Genomic DNA, 16,243 nt, shown 5'->3' on the forward strand with positions numbered 1-16,243 from the left:
TAAATTTTTCTGTCCCTAATTACGTTCTTGTTTATATAAATAACCAATTTTTATCTTCGAAACTTATATATATATATAGTTTATCTTTATTCTGTATAACTGAATATCTTAGCTGTTTTTAATTAAATTTACTCTCAACAGGTTTTAATGTCAAACCTACCTGCCTATCCGGGCGGAGTGCTCACCATAGGCGGAAGGAGCGAGGATTCGGAACGCGATCTGCAAGAGAAATTGTCGTATTCTTTGGTGCCGGTTGATGGCGGCGATGTCCATGATGAACGTACTGGCTCCCCTGAACCAACGACTAGTCAAGCATTCGTCACCTCTACTCTACTCTACTTCCTCGTTTATGAGGAATATGATCTGGGATGACATAGTACTAATACTATGTCTCTTTACAATGCTTCTAGTTCATCCCCTTTTGTTGTTTTTGTTGAAAGTACGGTGTCGGGCTTCAACCTCGGCAAGCTTGACCCAATCAAGGTTATAGATCTTCTTTCTCCGCATATTACCGGAGGCAAACGGGTCTCGAGATCTGGTATTAATCAAATTAAGGTGGAGTGTGAGCGCTTCCAGAGTGCAAATGATCTTGTCACCTCGGTTGCCCTTAAGAATGATGGTTTCAGGATGTTCATTCCTGATACTTACTTACACAAACGAGGCTTCACTGATTGGTTTCCTCCGGAGCGCTCGGTCAGGGATATTGTCAGGGCCTGTACACCCGATGAATTAAAAGATATATCATGCATTAAGAGGTTGGTTCGTCCTCCTAATATAGTCACTGAAAGAATTGAGTTTTCTTTTGTTAGTCTTACAGTACCTAGATTCATAACAATTGGAGGATTCTCAATTCAGATAACTCCAGTTATACAAAGACCTCGCAAATGTTATAGGTGCCAGAGGTTCTGTCATACCAAAAACCAGTGCAGATCCACATATCCTTCGTGTGAGCACTGCTCAGGCAGACACATGACAAATTTATGCCCCTATAAAGATCTTCCACCTTTATGCAAGAATTGCAAAAGAGAACATACGGCCTCATCAAACTTTTGCCCCATCTTTAAGATGGAATTCGGTATTTTAAAGATCAGATATACAACAAACTGTAGTCGCTCCGAGGCGAAGGAGATGTTTTTTGCTGAAAATCCGGACCTTGAGGGGATCATCCATTCAAGGAATGACTCCTACATAGTCCCACCACAGCCTGCTGATGGCCCTTCTGCGCCTGCACTCATACACGACACTGTACACAGTGCTGATTTGAGGGGAGATAAAACAATACCAACCACTTCGCAACGGAAGGGCTCAAAACAGTCCACTCTTAAATTAACACTTCCCCCTCATACCTCGGAACAAATTATCGCTGTTAACTCTTTGATTTCGCTGAATAAGTCCAATTCTGAACTGTTAGGTTCGCTACAGGAAAATTTGGCCTCTACAGTCTCCCGGCTAAAGTCACTTGAGGAGGAACTAAATGAATTCCTGGATCATTGAGGACTGGTGTGAGATGATCGCCAGCCTTGATGCATTTATAGGGTACAGACACATCTGTTTACGAACTAATTTTTGTCTATATTCAAATAATTTGTTTAATAATTTGCTATTGTTATATTATATGTTTATATTCAATCTCTGTTATTATGTTCCTGATTTTTGTTGTATAATTTTTCTAAGTTTATACTTAACCCTGGTCAGTCTTGTCTTACACAGGAATACCTGTGATTAACTCCCTCCCTTATTAAAATTCGAGAGCGGAGTTTCTCGTTAATGGAATGAAGGGCTAGAATCCCGACTGCCACAATTGTCTCTTATTTGAATTGTATTACTTTTAAGTAAAAATCCTTAAAATTAAAATTATATTATTATCTAGGAAAACTATTGGGAAGGGCCATTTCGTTTTACCCCTCCTAAAACTAATTAGTCTTAAGTTGCACTATTATATTTAAGTCGTTATTGTTGTATTCTTGTTCTATTGTTCGTTAAGGCTCGATTATCGTGCTAACATTTTTTCAAGTTGAAACAGATATAAACTGTTCCAAAACTAGGCCATAATTACCTCGTTTACTTATTTGTTTATTTATCTATAAATCTTTGCCTTTGCACATTCTGTGGTTATCATTCGGAATTGTTTAGCCCATACTTACAAGAAACTATATAATTACATATACTAAATTTAATTCTTTTTATTTACTTATTTATTTTTTCTTTCCCATTAATGTTAATAATATGACCTCTGTTACTAATCTTGGGCGTCTGCGATACGGCAACTGGAATGCCCACAGTGTTCTCAATAAAAAACCAGAAATAGAATCACTACTACACATACACAACCTGGACATACTAATAATTACAGAAACATGGCTCACGAATCGAAACCCTGTATGGCAAATCAGAGATTACCTCACTTTCCGATGTGATCGAAAAAGTGATCGTCCGGGGGGAGGGGTGATGATTTTGGTTAGAAAAAATTTAGTTGTTTCCCCTATCTCAATCTCAAACCTCACACAAAGACACCTCGACTGTGTGGGAATAAACATAACTACAGCACAACACAAAGTTCAATTTCTGGGAGTATACGCCCCCCCCAATATTAAAATACCTATGAAGCAATGGACTGATCTCATCAAGAATTGCTCCTTGCCACACCCGATTATTCTCATCGGAGACTTTAATGCACACTCATGGGCCTGGGGCTCCCCCTACTGTAATCAGAGGGGCAATGATCTCAATCAACTGATTGATGATTATGAACTGGTCCCACTGAACGACACTCTTCCAACATACATGGGTGGGGATGGAAGGAGTAGCAGTAATATAGACTTAGTTTTCGTATCAGCCCGAATATGTCAATTTTCGCGTGTAGAAGTAGTTGAGGAGACATATTCCTCTGATCACTGTCTGGTTGTAGCAGACCTGGACTTGACCCCTAAATTCACAAAATCATCCACCAATAGACTTAATCTTAAAAAGGTGGATTGGATAGAATTCTGCACTCGAATTGATTCTTACATCGATACCCTTGATTCTAATCTTAAAGAAAATAACCAACCTCTTGAAACTTATAAGTTGTTCACTGATAATATAATACAAAGCTTGATGGACTCTGGGGCCTACTTTCCTTCGCATCTGAGAGGGTTGCGCAAATCTCAACCTTTATGGTGGGATGAGGAGTGCGACCAGGCTCTGGTGCGGAGGAGAGATGCCAGAAAGGAGTTCATCCGGATGCAGACGAACTCTAATAGAGCTAGGTTTAATGAAATAGACAATGAAGTCAAGTGGTTTCTGCGAAATAAAAAGAAAACTGCATACGTTGAATTTTGTAATAAAATCAATCCTGCAATGGGTATGAATCATATCTGGGCCAGGGTAAAAGCTTTTGCTACGGCTTCTCAGCCTCTACGAACAGGTATCACTAATGACCCTGACTCCGAAGTTTTTCATAAATCACAAAAGGACCTAGTGCAGGAGGAAGTTCGACCAACTTTACTCCCTTTCCTCACAGATTTTTGTAGCGGTTCTGAGATCAACAGCCCTTTTTCTGAAAATGAATTTTATAATGCACTAAATAGCATAAAAAAAACACTTCACCTGGTTTAGATACTATAACATACTTTATACTTAAAAAACTCCCTGCTAAAGCTAAACAATTCTTATTAACACTTTTTAACATCTTTTTTATGGAATTAACTTTTCCCGAAACATGGAGAGATACCAGAGTGGTCTTCCTACCCAAACCACTAGGGAAGGGTTATCGACCAATCTCTCTCACCTCAAATATTTGCAAACTCTACGAAAAAATGGTCCAAAAAAGACTGGAGCATCATGTCGAGTACGTTGATGGGATACCGATGAATCAGTTTGGATTCAGGAGGGGAAGATCGACGTCTGATTGTGTTTCTGTTTTTGTTTCTGACGTAACTAGGGGTTTCGTTAGCCGCGAACATACTCTCGCACTTGCGGTTGATTTGAAGGGAGCATTTTCCAATATCCTTCCCCAATCCATTTATAACAGATTGATAGAATTGAAAGTCTCAGCTAGAATCATTAATTTTATCTCATTTATAACTACAGTCAAACATCTATTTTTCAATGCTGAGAGCAAAGAATTTAGAGATTCCTATATAGGTGTTCCACAGGGTGGTGTTTTGTCTCCGCTACTGTTTAATTTGTCACTGAGCAGGATTGGTGAGGTCATGCCTGGTGTGGTCAAGTGGCTGATGTTTGCCGATGATTTGCTCCTTGACATCACATCTAAGGACCTGCAGTCTTCCCTTCGCCTTTTGGAGAAAGCAATTACGGACTTGACTCCCTGGCTGGCCGAAGTCGGCTTATCTATATCCCCGGGGAAGTCCCAGTTGACCATCTTTTCAAGGGCAAACGAGAACTTTGAGAACTGCTTCATTAAGATAGAGGATACTGTAGTCTCAGCACAGACAGATATGACCTATCTGGGTATTATATTGGACAAGAAACTCACCTGGCAAAAACACATTAGGGAAATCTCACAAAAAGCAACAAAAACACTTAACCTGATCAAGTCAATGACCAGGATTTCCTGGGGGGCTAATCCTTCATCCATGCTAACAGTGTTAAAGAGCCTAACTCGCTCACATCTTGAATGGGGTAGTCAATTTTTTGCCGATTCGGCTCAGTGCAATCTGGGGCCATTGGACCGGATCCAAAATCAATCTCTACGAATTATCCTTGGCTGCATGAAATCAACGCCCATTAGTATACTCTTGTCTGAGTCTAATATTTCTCCGCTATCCATTCGTAGAACCCTGATCAACAGACGTCATATGATTCGTAATTTGTCTTGGACATTGAATCCACTTTCTACCAGCCTGCATTGTTTGCAGGATAGAATTGGGATAAATGTTCTTGTTCCTAACCCCTCTTCAGGAATTCGTTCGTCATTGCTGGTGTCGTTTGGGGATGTATCACAAATCATGAGTAAATGTGGCAGAACCAAAAAGCCCTCCCTTCAGTACGAGATGTCCTGGGATGAGCTCACTAGACACGTTGAGGTGGACCTCCAATCTGGTCTGGAAATTAAATCGCACTCCTCCCCACCACAAGCATTTTCCGAACTCCTCCAAACTAAATATGAAAACTACATAGATATTTATAACGATGGATCGCATGATCCAGTCAAGAGTTCTTCGGGTGCTAGTTTTGTGATACCAAAACTAAATATAAACTTTAGCGTTCGTCTGAGTGGCCTTATGTTGATTGATTCATGCGAACTTTATGCTATTCTTTCAGCTGTAAAGGAGGCTGTTCGACTGAATCTTGATAATGTATTAATTATTTCCGACTCACAAAATGCTTTAAACGAAATCAAACACCGTATGTCTAATTCTTTGCCCCATCCTCTACTTAAGAGAATTATAACTGGAATCATTACCCTGATAGATAGAGGTAGTGGAGTTTCGCTTGTTTGGATCCCCTCTCATTCGGGTATTCGGGGAAATGAGCTTGCTGATGGTTGGGCTCGGAACGCCCTCTCCCTCCCTTTCGGTAATCTCCAGGGTGGCCCTCCACGTGATCTCCTTCAGATGATTAATAAGGATTACGAACACTGGCTGAATCTCTCCTGGCCTTATTCCTTTACCACTCCCCTAACAAATAAATACTTCAACTATATCACGGTCAAAACAAAAAGGCCTTGGTTCAGGGGTGTCGAGTCATCAAGGAGAAATATTAATACTATCACACGACTACGTACGTCGCACGTCTGCACGGGAGAGCACTTCGCACGGATGAGATGGACTTTGCCCTTGGAATGCTCTTGTGGTAACAATTTTAAAACTCTAAAACACTTATTTAAAGATTGTCCTCTGCTCTCTACCCAGAGACCGGCATTAAATACATTTCTAACAAGGAAACTTCCACATTTCGACTTTGATGAGTTTGATATTAGTCAGTTGATTTTTAACCCTGACCTTGAAATAACAACTAATATTGGTAAATTTTTTTCGGGCGGTAACACGATTTTGTGAGGATATGTAAATTACTTGAGCTTCCTAATAAGTCAAATACGCAACTAAACGCGGACTTTCTGAGCGGGCTTATATCTTAAATTGAGTTGTATCCCATATGTAATAAATATTCCTTCCTTCCTTATAAAATGGCAGCCTAGCAATACTCGTCACACCAACAATTGCTGACATTATACACGAGAAAACACTCGACTTATCTCGTATGGAAATTAATTCAACTACGAGGACAACTTTAAAATAGGAAAATTATCGATAAAATTCGCTTATATAATTATTTAATAGTACTGGCTATTTGTCTATACAAGAGGCCATTAAAACAAAAGAAGAAGAAGAAGAAGACTTCATACGTTCGCGTACACGTTCGCGTTCCCATGGATTGAGACGCATGCATATCCTCTAATCGCCAAGTCGTCGAATGATCAAATAGTCGAATGCCAAGTAATCGAATGGACAAAACGTCGAATGCTAAAAACATCGAATCGGCATTTAGTCGAATGCTAAAAACATCGAATCGGCATTTAGTCGAATGCTAAAAACATCGAATTGTCAATACGTCGAATGTTCAAAACGTCGAATTATCAATTCGTCGAATGTTAAAAACATCGAATCGTCAATACGACGAATGTTCAAAACGTCGAATTATCAATTCGTCGAATGTTAAAAACATCGCATGATAAAAACGTCGAATGCTAAAAACATCGAATGGCCAAAACATCGAATGCTAAAAACATCGAATCCTCATTTAATCAAATGCTAAAAACATCGAATTCTCAATTCGTCGAATGTTCAAAACGTCGAATGATAGAAACGTCAAATGCTAAAAATGTCGAATGTTCAAAACGTCGAATACTCGAAACATCGAATCGTCATTTAGTCGAATGCTAAAAACATCGAATTGTCAATACGTCGAATGTTCAAAACGCCGAATGATAAAAACGTCGAATGCTAAAAACATCGAATCGTCATTTAGTCGAATGATAAAAACATCAAATCGTCAATTCTTCGAATGCTAAAAACATCGAATTGTTAATTCATCGAATGCTTAAATCATCGAATTTTCCATTCGTCGAATGCTAAAAACGTCGAATGTTCAAAACGTCGAATCGTCATTTAGTCGAATGGTAAAACCATCGAATAGTCCATTCGTCGAATGCTCAAATAGTCGAAACGCCATCTGTTCGAAATGTCAAGTAGTAGAATGGTAAAGTAGTCGAAACGCCATCTGTTCTAATTGCCAAGTAGTAGAATGGTAAAGTAGTCGAATATTCATAACATCCAATGATAAAAACGCCGAATGCTCAGAACATCGAACTGTCAATTCGTCGAATGATAAAAACGTCGAATGCTAAAAACATCGAATCGTCAAAAGTTCGAAAAAGTTCTTTGTTTTCAGTAGACATTAACTTAAAACAATGAACTTTTGACGATTCGATGTTTTTAGCATTCGACGTTTTTATCATTCAACGTTTTGAGCATTCGACGAATTGACAGTTCGATGTTCTGAGCATTCGACGTTTTTATCATTCGACTTTTTGTCCATTCGATTACTTTACCATTCTACTACTTGGCAATTCGAACAGATGACGATTCGACGTTTTGAACATTCGACAACTTTACTATTCTTCTACTTGATAATTCGAACAGATGGCGTTTCGACTATTTGAGCATTCTACGAATGGACTATTCGATGGTTTTACCATTCGACTAAATGACGATTCGACGTTTTGAGCATTCGACGTTTTGAACATTTGACGTTTTGAGCATTCGACGAATTGACAGTTCGACGTTTTGAACATTCGACGTATTGACAATTCGATGTTTTTAGCATTCGACTAAATGCTGATTCGATGTTTTTAGCATTCGACGTTTTGTCCATTCCATTACTTAGCATTCGACTATTTGATCATTCGACGATTTGGCGATTAGGGGAAATGCATGCGTCTCCATGGATTGTGTTCTCTGAACGCGTCCATTGTCGGTTCTACAATGGGCCCGTCAGACGACTACGTCCGACGTGCCCATTCCTGTGCAGAAAATTCCTTTTTGTTGTAGAAGCTATTAACAATGAAAGGCAATCATTATTTTAGTTATTTAATAATTTTTTTATTTTAGGGGTTTGACTAGAATTCTTAGCCAGAACCCCAGGTAGGGTGTTCATTAGATTTTAGATTGGGTACTGATCAGGGCCTCGACAGTTTTCCTTGTTTAAATAAAGTGTAAAAAATTAAATCTCTAAAATTACTTTTAATAAAAAATAATGAACAATTGAAGAATACAATTAAAGGGAGTAATTATACTATCGTTTTAATAATATTTTTTTTTTATTTTGTGGGTTTGACCAGAATTTCTGGCCAAAACCCCAAGTGAGGTGTTCACTAGATATTAAATAGAGCTCTGATCAGGGCCTCGACAGTTTTCCTCGTTTGAATAAAGTGTAAATGAATTAAGTTTTTTAAATTAGTTCCCATAATAAAATTATAAACAATTGAAGAAATTAATTAAACGGAGTAATTATACTACATTTTTAAGAATTTTTTTATCTTATGGGTTTGACCAGAAATTCTGGCCAAAATCCTAAGTGGGGTTTTCACTAGATATGAAATAGGGCTCTGATCAGGGCCTCGACAGTTTTCCTCGTTTTAAAAGCATATAAATAAATTTAATTTTTTAAAATTAACTTTTTTAAAACAGATATTTAAGTTAAAAAAGCGTGTTCTTTTAAAACACTTTATAAAATAATTATGGTAATATATTTAAAAAACGAAAATACACTGGGGTCAAAAAGTTTAAGTACATTTGTACTGATTACTGTTAAGTGCTCGTTTCTCTTAAAATTTAAATTTTTCTGTAAAAATAGATGTAAGAGCTATCAAAGTAGGATCATTTTAAAGTTCAATAAATTTAGAATCAAATAGGATAAGATATAACCAATTTAATAGTAAAACGTTTCCTCTCTGCCCTTTGGCGGGGAATGTTCCACAGGCATGATTGGAAACCAAAAGAGAGGGTAATTAAAGAAAATAAAGTAAATTATAATTAAACAATCAAATCACTTTATTAACAGATCTAAACTTTCAGAAGAAATCGTTAATTATCGCGATATGATGCTCTCAATATTCGAACTCGGATTAGAAGATTCTTTGAATAATTATGTGATCAATTGACAAACTCTATCGAGAATAAATAATAATACACATCAACATTCACATTCAATGGAGGGGATTAGGCCATTAATCCTTAATCCTCATTCATTACCCGAACATACAAACACATACAAATTATAACATCGACTTATCATAAAATCCTCCGTGGAACTGCAACCTGCGTTGTCCTCCTTGATGATTAATCCAAGATCCAGATCTCTTTATTTTAGGTAGATCAAATAACTCGTAATCCAGAGTGTAGGCGTCCCCACACTCAGTCATCCAGTAATTCACAAGACACAGAGACTATTTTACTTTAAAAGACAGTATTGTCGACAGTATACTTCTCGCTGGTCCGACTGACCAAAAGCGACTAATCATACCTCTATATTTTATTATCTCCGATCCATTCCTATGACTCATCAGCACCGAGGTAAATACGAATATTTCCCTCGTTATACCATTACATAATCCCCCTTTGGGATATTGGATGCAAGACAATATCTCAAACTGCCCCGAAGATTCTTCTACAACTCCTCCATAAGCACCTGCCCCGATTCGTGTCACTCTTCTTGGATTGATATCTGCTCTTCAAGTCCTACTTAATTCAGACTCTACTTCAGATTCGCCTCCCATAGTTCCCATGTGGTCTCTCTCATACTATTTGAGCCCTACTTAATTCAGACTCTTCTGTAAACTGAGACTATTGTTCATTAGATGACTCTTCTCAACTCTATTTTCTTCAGATTTGACATCCGATTTTGATGCTTCTGCTCCACATGGATCACCATTATTCAAGCCCTCCTTAATTCACGACAAACCCCAAAAATTTGACTTCCTCCTTGCACCAATTTGATTTCTTCAAACTTAGCGTTAGCCCTGATTTTTTAACCCTCGTGAAAAATCTATCTAAATTGTCCAAATGTTCGTCAAATGTTTTAGAGGCCACCAAAATATCGTCCACGTAAATTGCCATAAAATCAAGAAATTCATTATCCATAATTGAATTAATTGCTCGGATGAAGCCATTGCTCGCGGTTTAAATGCCAAACGGAATTCTCATAAACTGATACGCCCTCCCCTCGAAAACAAATGTTGTATATTTTTTCTCGACTCTGCCTCTAACGGTATTTGAAAATATCCCAGTGGCAAATCTGTCGAACTGAAAAATCGCTTTCCTTCAAATTTTTGTAATATGTCATCCATGTTCGGGGGGCCATCTACCTCCGAGAGAATCACTTCATTTATGAATCTGCCATCCAAGCAAAGGCGAATGTCGCCGTTAGTTTTTTCTACCACCCGCAAAGGACTACAGAATTCGGCTGTCGATTTTTCTAATATTTTCATGTCTAACAACTTTTCAATCGTCGCGCGTACTTTTGGTATCTTAGCTAATGGGATTGGATAATTTCTATGAACAAATGAGTTTTTATTTTTTAATCTAATTATATGCTCGTAATTATTAATACGTCCCGGATTTTCTGAAAACACTTCGTTATGCTTCTGTAGTAATGCATACAGTTTATTTTTTTCTTGATTTGTGATATTCTTTAAATGACTTATCGAGTCCCAAGTTTCTTTATCTTTATTTTTATTTTCTCGATCCCCCACCCCGATGCTCGAAACTCGTTTTGATGCATCGTTTTCATCGACATTATTCGTAAATTTAACTTCCGGTTTAAAAATTATTTCGTTATTTATTTTCATTGTCCTATCCGTGTATTTTATTTCGACCTCATTTTGTCCACACCAATTCGTCCCTAATATTATGTCATAGCACAAATCCGGAATTACCAGCAAGCATGTTTCAATGTTTTGATTTCCAATTCTTATTTTTGTCATTATCTGTTTTTTATGATTACTGATTTACCCCTAAAAGGTCCCGATAATTTGATATTTGAAACTGGAAGTGTTAATAAACCCTTACATTTTAATTTGTCATAAAACTTTTCCGATATTCCTTCAATTTGAGCTCCCGTATCTATTACTACATCTATTTTTTCCTCAACTATTTTTGCTTTTAACACTGGACACTTAAATTTTATTTGCTTTTCCTTAATTTCCCTTTTAAAAATTTCCTTCCCCTCAATGTCGAAGACTAGGTCCTCAGTAATATTACAAATCCAGCGTCAGATATTTGGACCCACCTTACTGTCGCTCTCTAGTTTAAATCTAACATTTTATCCATATCACTGTTTGTATCGTCTTCTTCGTCATACCGCTCTTCTTCCTCTTCGGTTACTATCTCAACTTTCGTTCTAAAATTTCCCTCTCCTCGCCTTTCATTTCTACTATAATATGTCCGTCTCTCGTAATTTGTCTGTTTATTAAATTCATCTCGTCTTTCATTTCTATCTTGCCTTCTTTTTCCCTCATAAGTTTGCCCTTGTCTGTCATCATAATATTTTCTCCGTCTTTCATCTACGTCTTGTCTCTTTCTGTCTCTATTCTCCGCTCGCCAATCTTCCTGTCTACTCTTGTCTTCGTCACCCCTACCTCTATCTTCATACTGTCTCGCATTATCTCTCTTATTTTGTTCACTTCTTTCTCGCCATCTCCAATTCTCTTCGTATCTATTCTTTCTTTCTCCTTCCTCTATCGATTCTCTCTTTTCCCCTCTATCCTCATATCTATTCTGCTCTTTATATTGATTTCCCCCTATGCCAAATCGTTGGGTATGATTTTGTTTAAATTCGCGTTCAGTATTATCTAGCCATGCCAACGCCTTCACTATTTGACTGGTATCATTTAATCTTATTGCCGCTAATGTTTCTTGCACTTTTCTTGGCAATTGACGAACTATTGCATAATTTCGTGAGTAATCGGTCAGGGGTGGATCTATGTAGTTTGCTTCTTTAACTTGATAATAAAAATATTGTACAAATGATTCGTCTTTTTTCGAAAATTTCCTATTTCTCCACTCGTTTGTTTTTTCGGCCCGGTATTCTATCGTGTCAAATTCACTCTTGAAATCAGATTCAAATTCGCAGAAATTCTCCCATTTATCACTATTCGCGGAGTACCATGCTTTGGCTCTACCTTTTAATGCTCTTCTAATTATTACTGGAAAACATTTGTGAGGAATTTTCTTTAAATCAAAATATTCTTTTAACTCGATTAAAAATTCCACCGGATTATTTTGAAATTCATCCACAAACTCCGGCATTGGTATATCTACTTTTATATTATATCCCGCATTATTGTTTTGATTACTATTATTATGGTTTGTTTGCGAATTATTCTTTCGTATTATCTCCGCACTAGCTTCTATATTTGTCATTATATTTTTAATGCCCTTGAATATATCTGTTAATTCATTCATGAATTTTCCCGTTTGTTCTAACATTTCAAATTTTACCTCATCGTTATTTTCTTTTATCGAACTCTTATTTAATTTACTAATTCGATTTCGATCATCAAGTGCATCATTTTTATCACTATCATTTGTTTCGGGCGCCATATAAAACATTTCCTGTCTGCCCTTTGGCGGGGAATGTTCCACAGGCATGATTGGAAACCAAAAGAGAGGGTAATTAAAGAAAATAAATTAAATTATAATTAAACAATCAAATCACTTTATTAACAGATCTAAACTTTCAGAAGAAATCGTTAATTATCGCGATATGATGCTCTCAATATTCGAACTCGGATTAGAAGATTCTTTGAATAATTACACAGGTCAACAAAAAAGACTAACTTTTTTTTTATGAGATATCGGAATGGTTTCCGATGTATTTTTGGACGCTGAACACGATCCCGACTTCCAAAATTGCCCATCACGTCAGGATTTCGAGAAAAGTGGGGGTAAAGACCCCAAAAACGCTTTTTTGAGGATTTTCAACATTTTTTTTCTCTTTAACCTGACGTGCTAGAGACTTCCACAAGGTCTTAAATTAAAGCTTGTAATGTGCACTAGAAGACCCATATCAATAAAATAAAAAAAATTAGAAGTTTTTTTAAAAAATGGGGTTGAAGGCACCAAAAAGGTGGGTTTTTCGATTGCTTTAATAGACTTCATGCTATTGCTTGGATTCGCTTAAAATTTGTTACTCGGGGTTTTTGGAGTCGTAGATTACGAATCCAAAATTAGTTTTTAAAAATTTAAAATGTCGGAACCAAGATGGCAGATATAAAAATTAAGAATTTCTTGGATTCGCTTAAAAGTTTGTTACTTCAGGGTTTTTGCGATCGCTGATTACGAATTTGCCATTTTGAATGTTTGAAAACTAATATCGGATTTGTAATCAGCGACCCCAAAAACCCTAAGTAACCATTTTTAATCGAATCCAAGCAATTGCAAGAAGTCTATTAAAGCAATCCAAAAACACACATTTTTTAGTGTCTTCAACCCCATTTTTTAAAAAAAATCTTAATTTTTTTTTATTTTATGGATATGGGTCTTGTAGTGCACATTACAAGCTTTAATTTAAGACCTTGTGGAAGTCTCTAGCACGTCAGGTTAAAGAGAAAAAAAATGTTGAAAATCCTCAAAAAAGCGTTTTTGGGGTCTTTACCCCCACTTTTCTCAAAATCCTGACGTGATGGGCAATTTTGGAAGTCGGGATCGTGTTCAGCGTCCAAAAATACATCGGAAACCATTCCTATATCTCATGAAAAAAATGTTAGTCTTTTTTTGTTGACCTGTGTTATGTGATCAATTTACAAACTCTATAGAGAATAAATAATAATACACATCAACATTCACATTCAATGGAGGGGATTAGGCCATTAATCCTTAATCCTCATTCATTACCCGAACATACATACACATACAAATTATAACATCGACTTATCATAAAATCCTCCGTGGAACTGCAACCTGCGTTGTCCTCCTTGATGATTAATCCAAGATCCAGATCTCTTTATTTTAGGTAGATCAAATAACTCGTAATCCAGAGTGTAGGCGTCCCCACACTCAGTCATCCAGTAATTCACAAGACACAGAGACTATTTTACTTTAAAAGACAGTATTGTCGACAGTATACTTCTCGCTGGTCCGACTGACCAAAAGCGACTAATCATACCTCTATATTTTATTATCTCCGATCCATTCCTATGACTCATCAGCACCGAGGTAAATACGAATATTTCCCTCGTTATACCATTACAATAGTGTAAATATTAAAAATATAATTCTTTAAAGTTAGAGATTTTTTGTGAAAATTGCGATTTTGAAATCTGGAATTCAAGCGTACGCCAATTGAAGAAAAATTTTTTTTAAGTTTTGATAGTTGCACAATAAAAAGTACAAATTTAATTCTTTAATTCTAGACCAAAATCATTCACATACATATATATTAAGTATTTTCTTCAAATTCTATAAAAATAATATCTCTTGCTCTAAATTTTTCGAAGAATATAAATTGCAAATTCGTCGTTGTCATTCACTTGTTCTATCAAATAACCACACTTTTGAAAAATATAGAACCTCTTCATCTTAGAAAATTTAAGATATTTACATGAAATTTATCCCTCTTCTTATAGTTTTATAAATTTTAACTCTATCATTATTCCTTAATTTCTTTCCAGGTGACTATTTTTTATTTTACAATAACAAAAAGGTGCATATTTTTCAAAAGTGTGGTTAATTGATAAATCAAGTGAACGGAAATGACGAATTCGCAATTAATATTTTTTTAAACATTTCGAGAGCAGTTATTTTTATAGAATTTGAAAAAAATACTTAATATATGTAAATTATTTTGGTCTAGAATTAAAGAATGGAATTTATACTTGATATTGTGCAACTATCAAATCTTAAAAAAAAATTTCTTCAATTGGCGTGCGCTTGAATTCCAGATTTCAAAATCGCAATTTTCACAAAAAATCTCTAACTTTAAAGAATTATATTTTTAATATTTACACTATTAAATTGGTTATATCTTAGCCTATTTGACTCTAAATTTATTTAACTTTAAAATGATCCTAGTTTGATAGCTCTAACATCTATTTTTACAGAAATATTTAAATTTGAAGTGAAGCGAGCATTTAAAAGTAATCAGTACATATGTGCTGAAACTTTTTGACCCCAGTGTATATATAATTTTTTTTTCTTTAAGTACAATATTATAATAAAGTTTATTTATTAATAATAACAACTAAATTATAAATAACGAATAATAATAGTTATTAAATAATTAATTATTATGGGGCATTCTCCGTCAGATTTTCACTCAAAATTTTTTTTGTATTAAAATAATTTTTTTCGAATTCTATATGAAAAATAAGTAATTACGTGTTTTTTTATTTTTTTATTTGATCAAAATTATAAAAGTTATGATTTTTTTAAATTTAACATCTTCGGAAGCAAAGGATTTTTGAAACACTTTTAACTCCGTTATACAAAAAGATAAAAAATAATGTAATATATGAAAATAACTTGTCTTTTCTTGAGTATTTCAAATATGTAATAAAAAATAACTTTAATAAAGCGAAAACATTAAATAAATTGAAATTTCGTCTAACATGTGACTTTTCTCAAAAGCGAAGTAATCGATTTTCGATTTTTTTCTTTCATTAGAACCACTTATAAATAAAGAAATTTTTCCCACTTATGCCAAAGTGGTGTTCTTTAGGGATCAAATTATATTTAAAATTATATCAGTCGTTGCACAGATTTTACAGAAGGAAATTAAGAAATTAACCACTAAACATTCGTTTTCTTTTGTTTTTGAAGGTTAAATTTTTAAACAGTGTAAAAATCGAATAAAACTCTGTGCAACTACTGACATAATTTTAAATATAATTTGAACCCTAAAGAACACCACTTTGGCATAAGTTGGAAAAATTTCTATATTTATCAGTGGTTGTAATGGAAGAAAAAAATCGAAAATCAATTACTTCGCTTTTGAGAAAAGTCACATTTTTGAAGAAATTTCAATTTATTTAATGTTTTCGCTTTATTAAAGTTATTTTTTATTACATATTTGAAATATTAAAGAAAAAACAAGTCATTTTCATATATTACATTGTTTTTTATCTTTTGGTATAACGGAGTTAAAAGTGTTAGAAAAATCTTTTGCTTCTGAAGAGGTTAAATTTTAAAAAATCATAACTTTTATAATTTTGATCAAATAAAAAAATAAAAAAACACCTATT

General features: G+C 35.2%; 1 protein-coding gene across 1 annotated transcript; it reads left to right on the top strand.

Annotated features, from left to right (window-relative positions):
* The first annotated feature begins 3,797 nt into the window (after window positions 1-3,797).
* LOC122510137 lies at window positions 3,798-10,001 on the top strand. The gene is made up of 2 exons (XM_043624574.1): window positions 3,798-5,724; window positions 9,892-10,001. The coding sequence occupies exons 1-2, from the start codon at window positions 3,798-3,800 to the stop codon at window positions 9,999-10,001; spliced, it is 2,037 nt and encodes a 678-aa protein (XP_043480509.1).
* The last annotated feature ends 6,242 nt before the right edge of the window (window positions 10,002-16,243 follow it).

This window comes from Leptopilina heterotoma, unplaced genomic scaffold (assembly GCF_015476425.1).
Source record: "Leptopilina heterotoma isolate Lh14 unplaced genomic scaffold, ASM1547642v1 Lhet_67, whole genome shotgun sequence".
Lineage (NCBI taxonomy): Eukaryota > Metazoa > Arthropoda > Insecta > Hymenoptera > Figitidae > Leptopilina > Leptopilina heterotoma.

What these genes read in the sequence shown, in the direction of transcription:
- LOC122510137 (XM_043624574.1), top strand. Translation starts at nt 3,798, where the DNA reads ATGGTCCAAAAAAGACTGGAGCATCATGTCGAGTACGTTGATGGGATA. An exon ending in TAATACTATCACACGACTAC is followed by an intron (nt 5,725 to 9,891) that starts GTACGTCGCACG and finishes TATTTTCTTCAG; the next exon opens with ATTTGACATCCGATTTTGAT.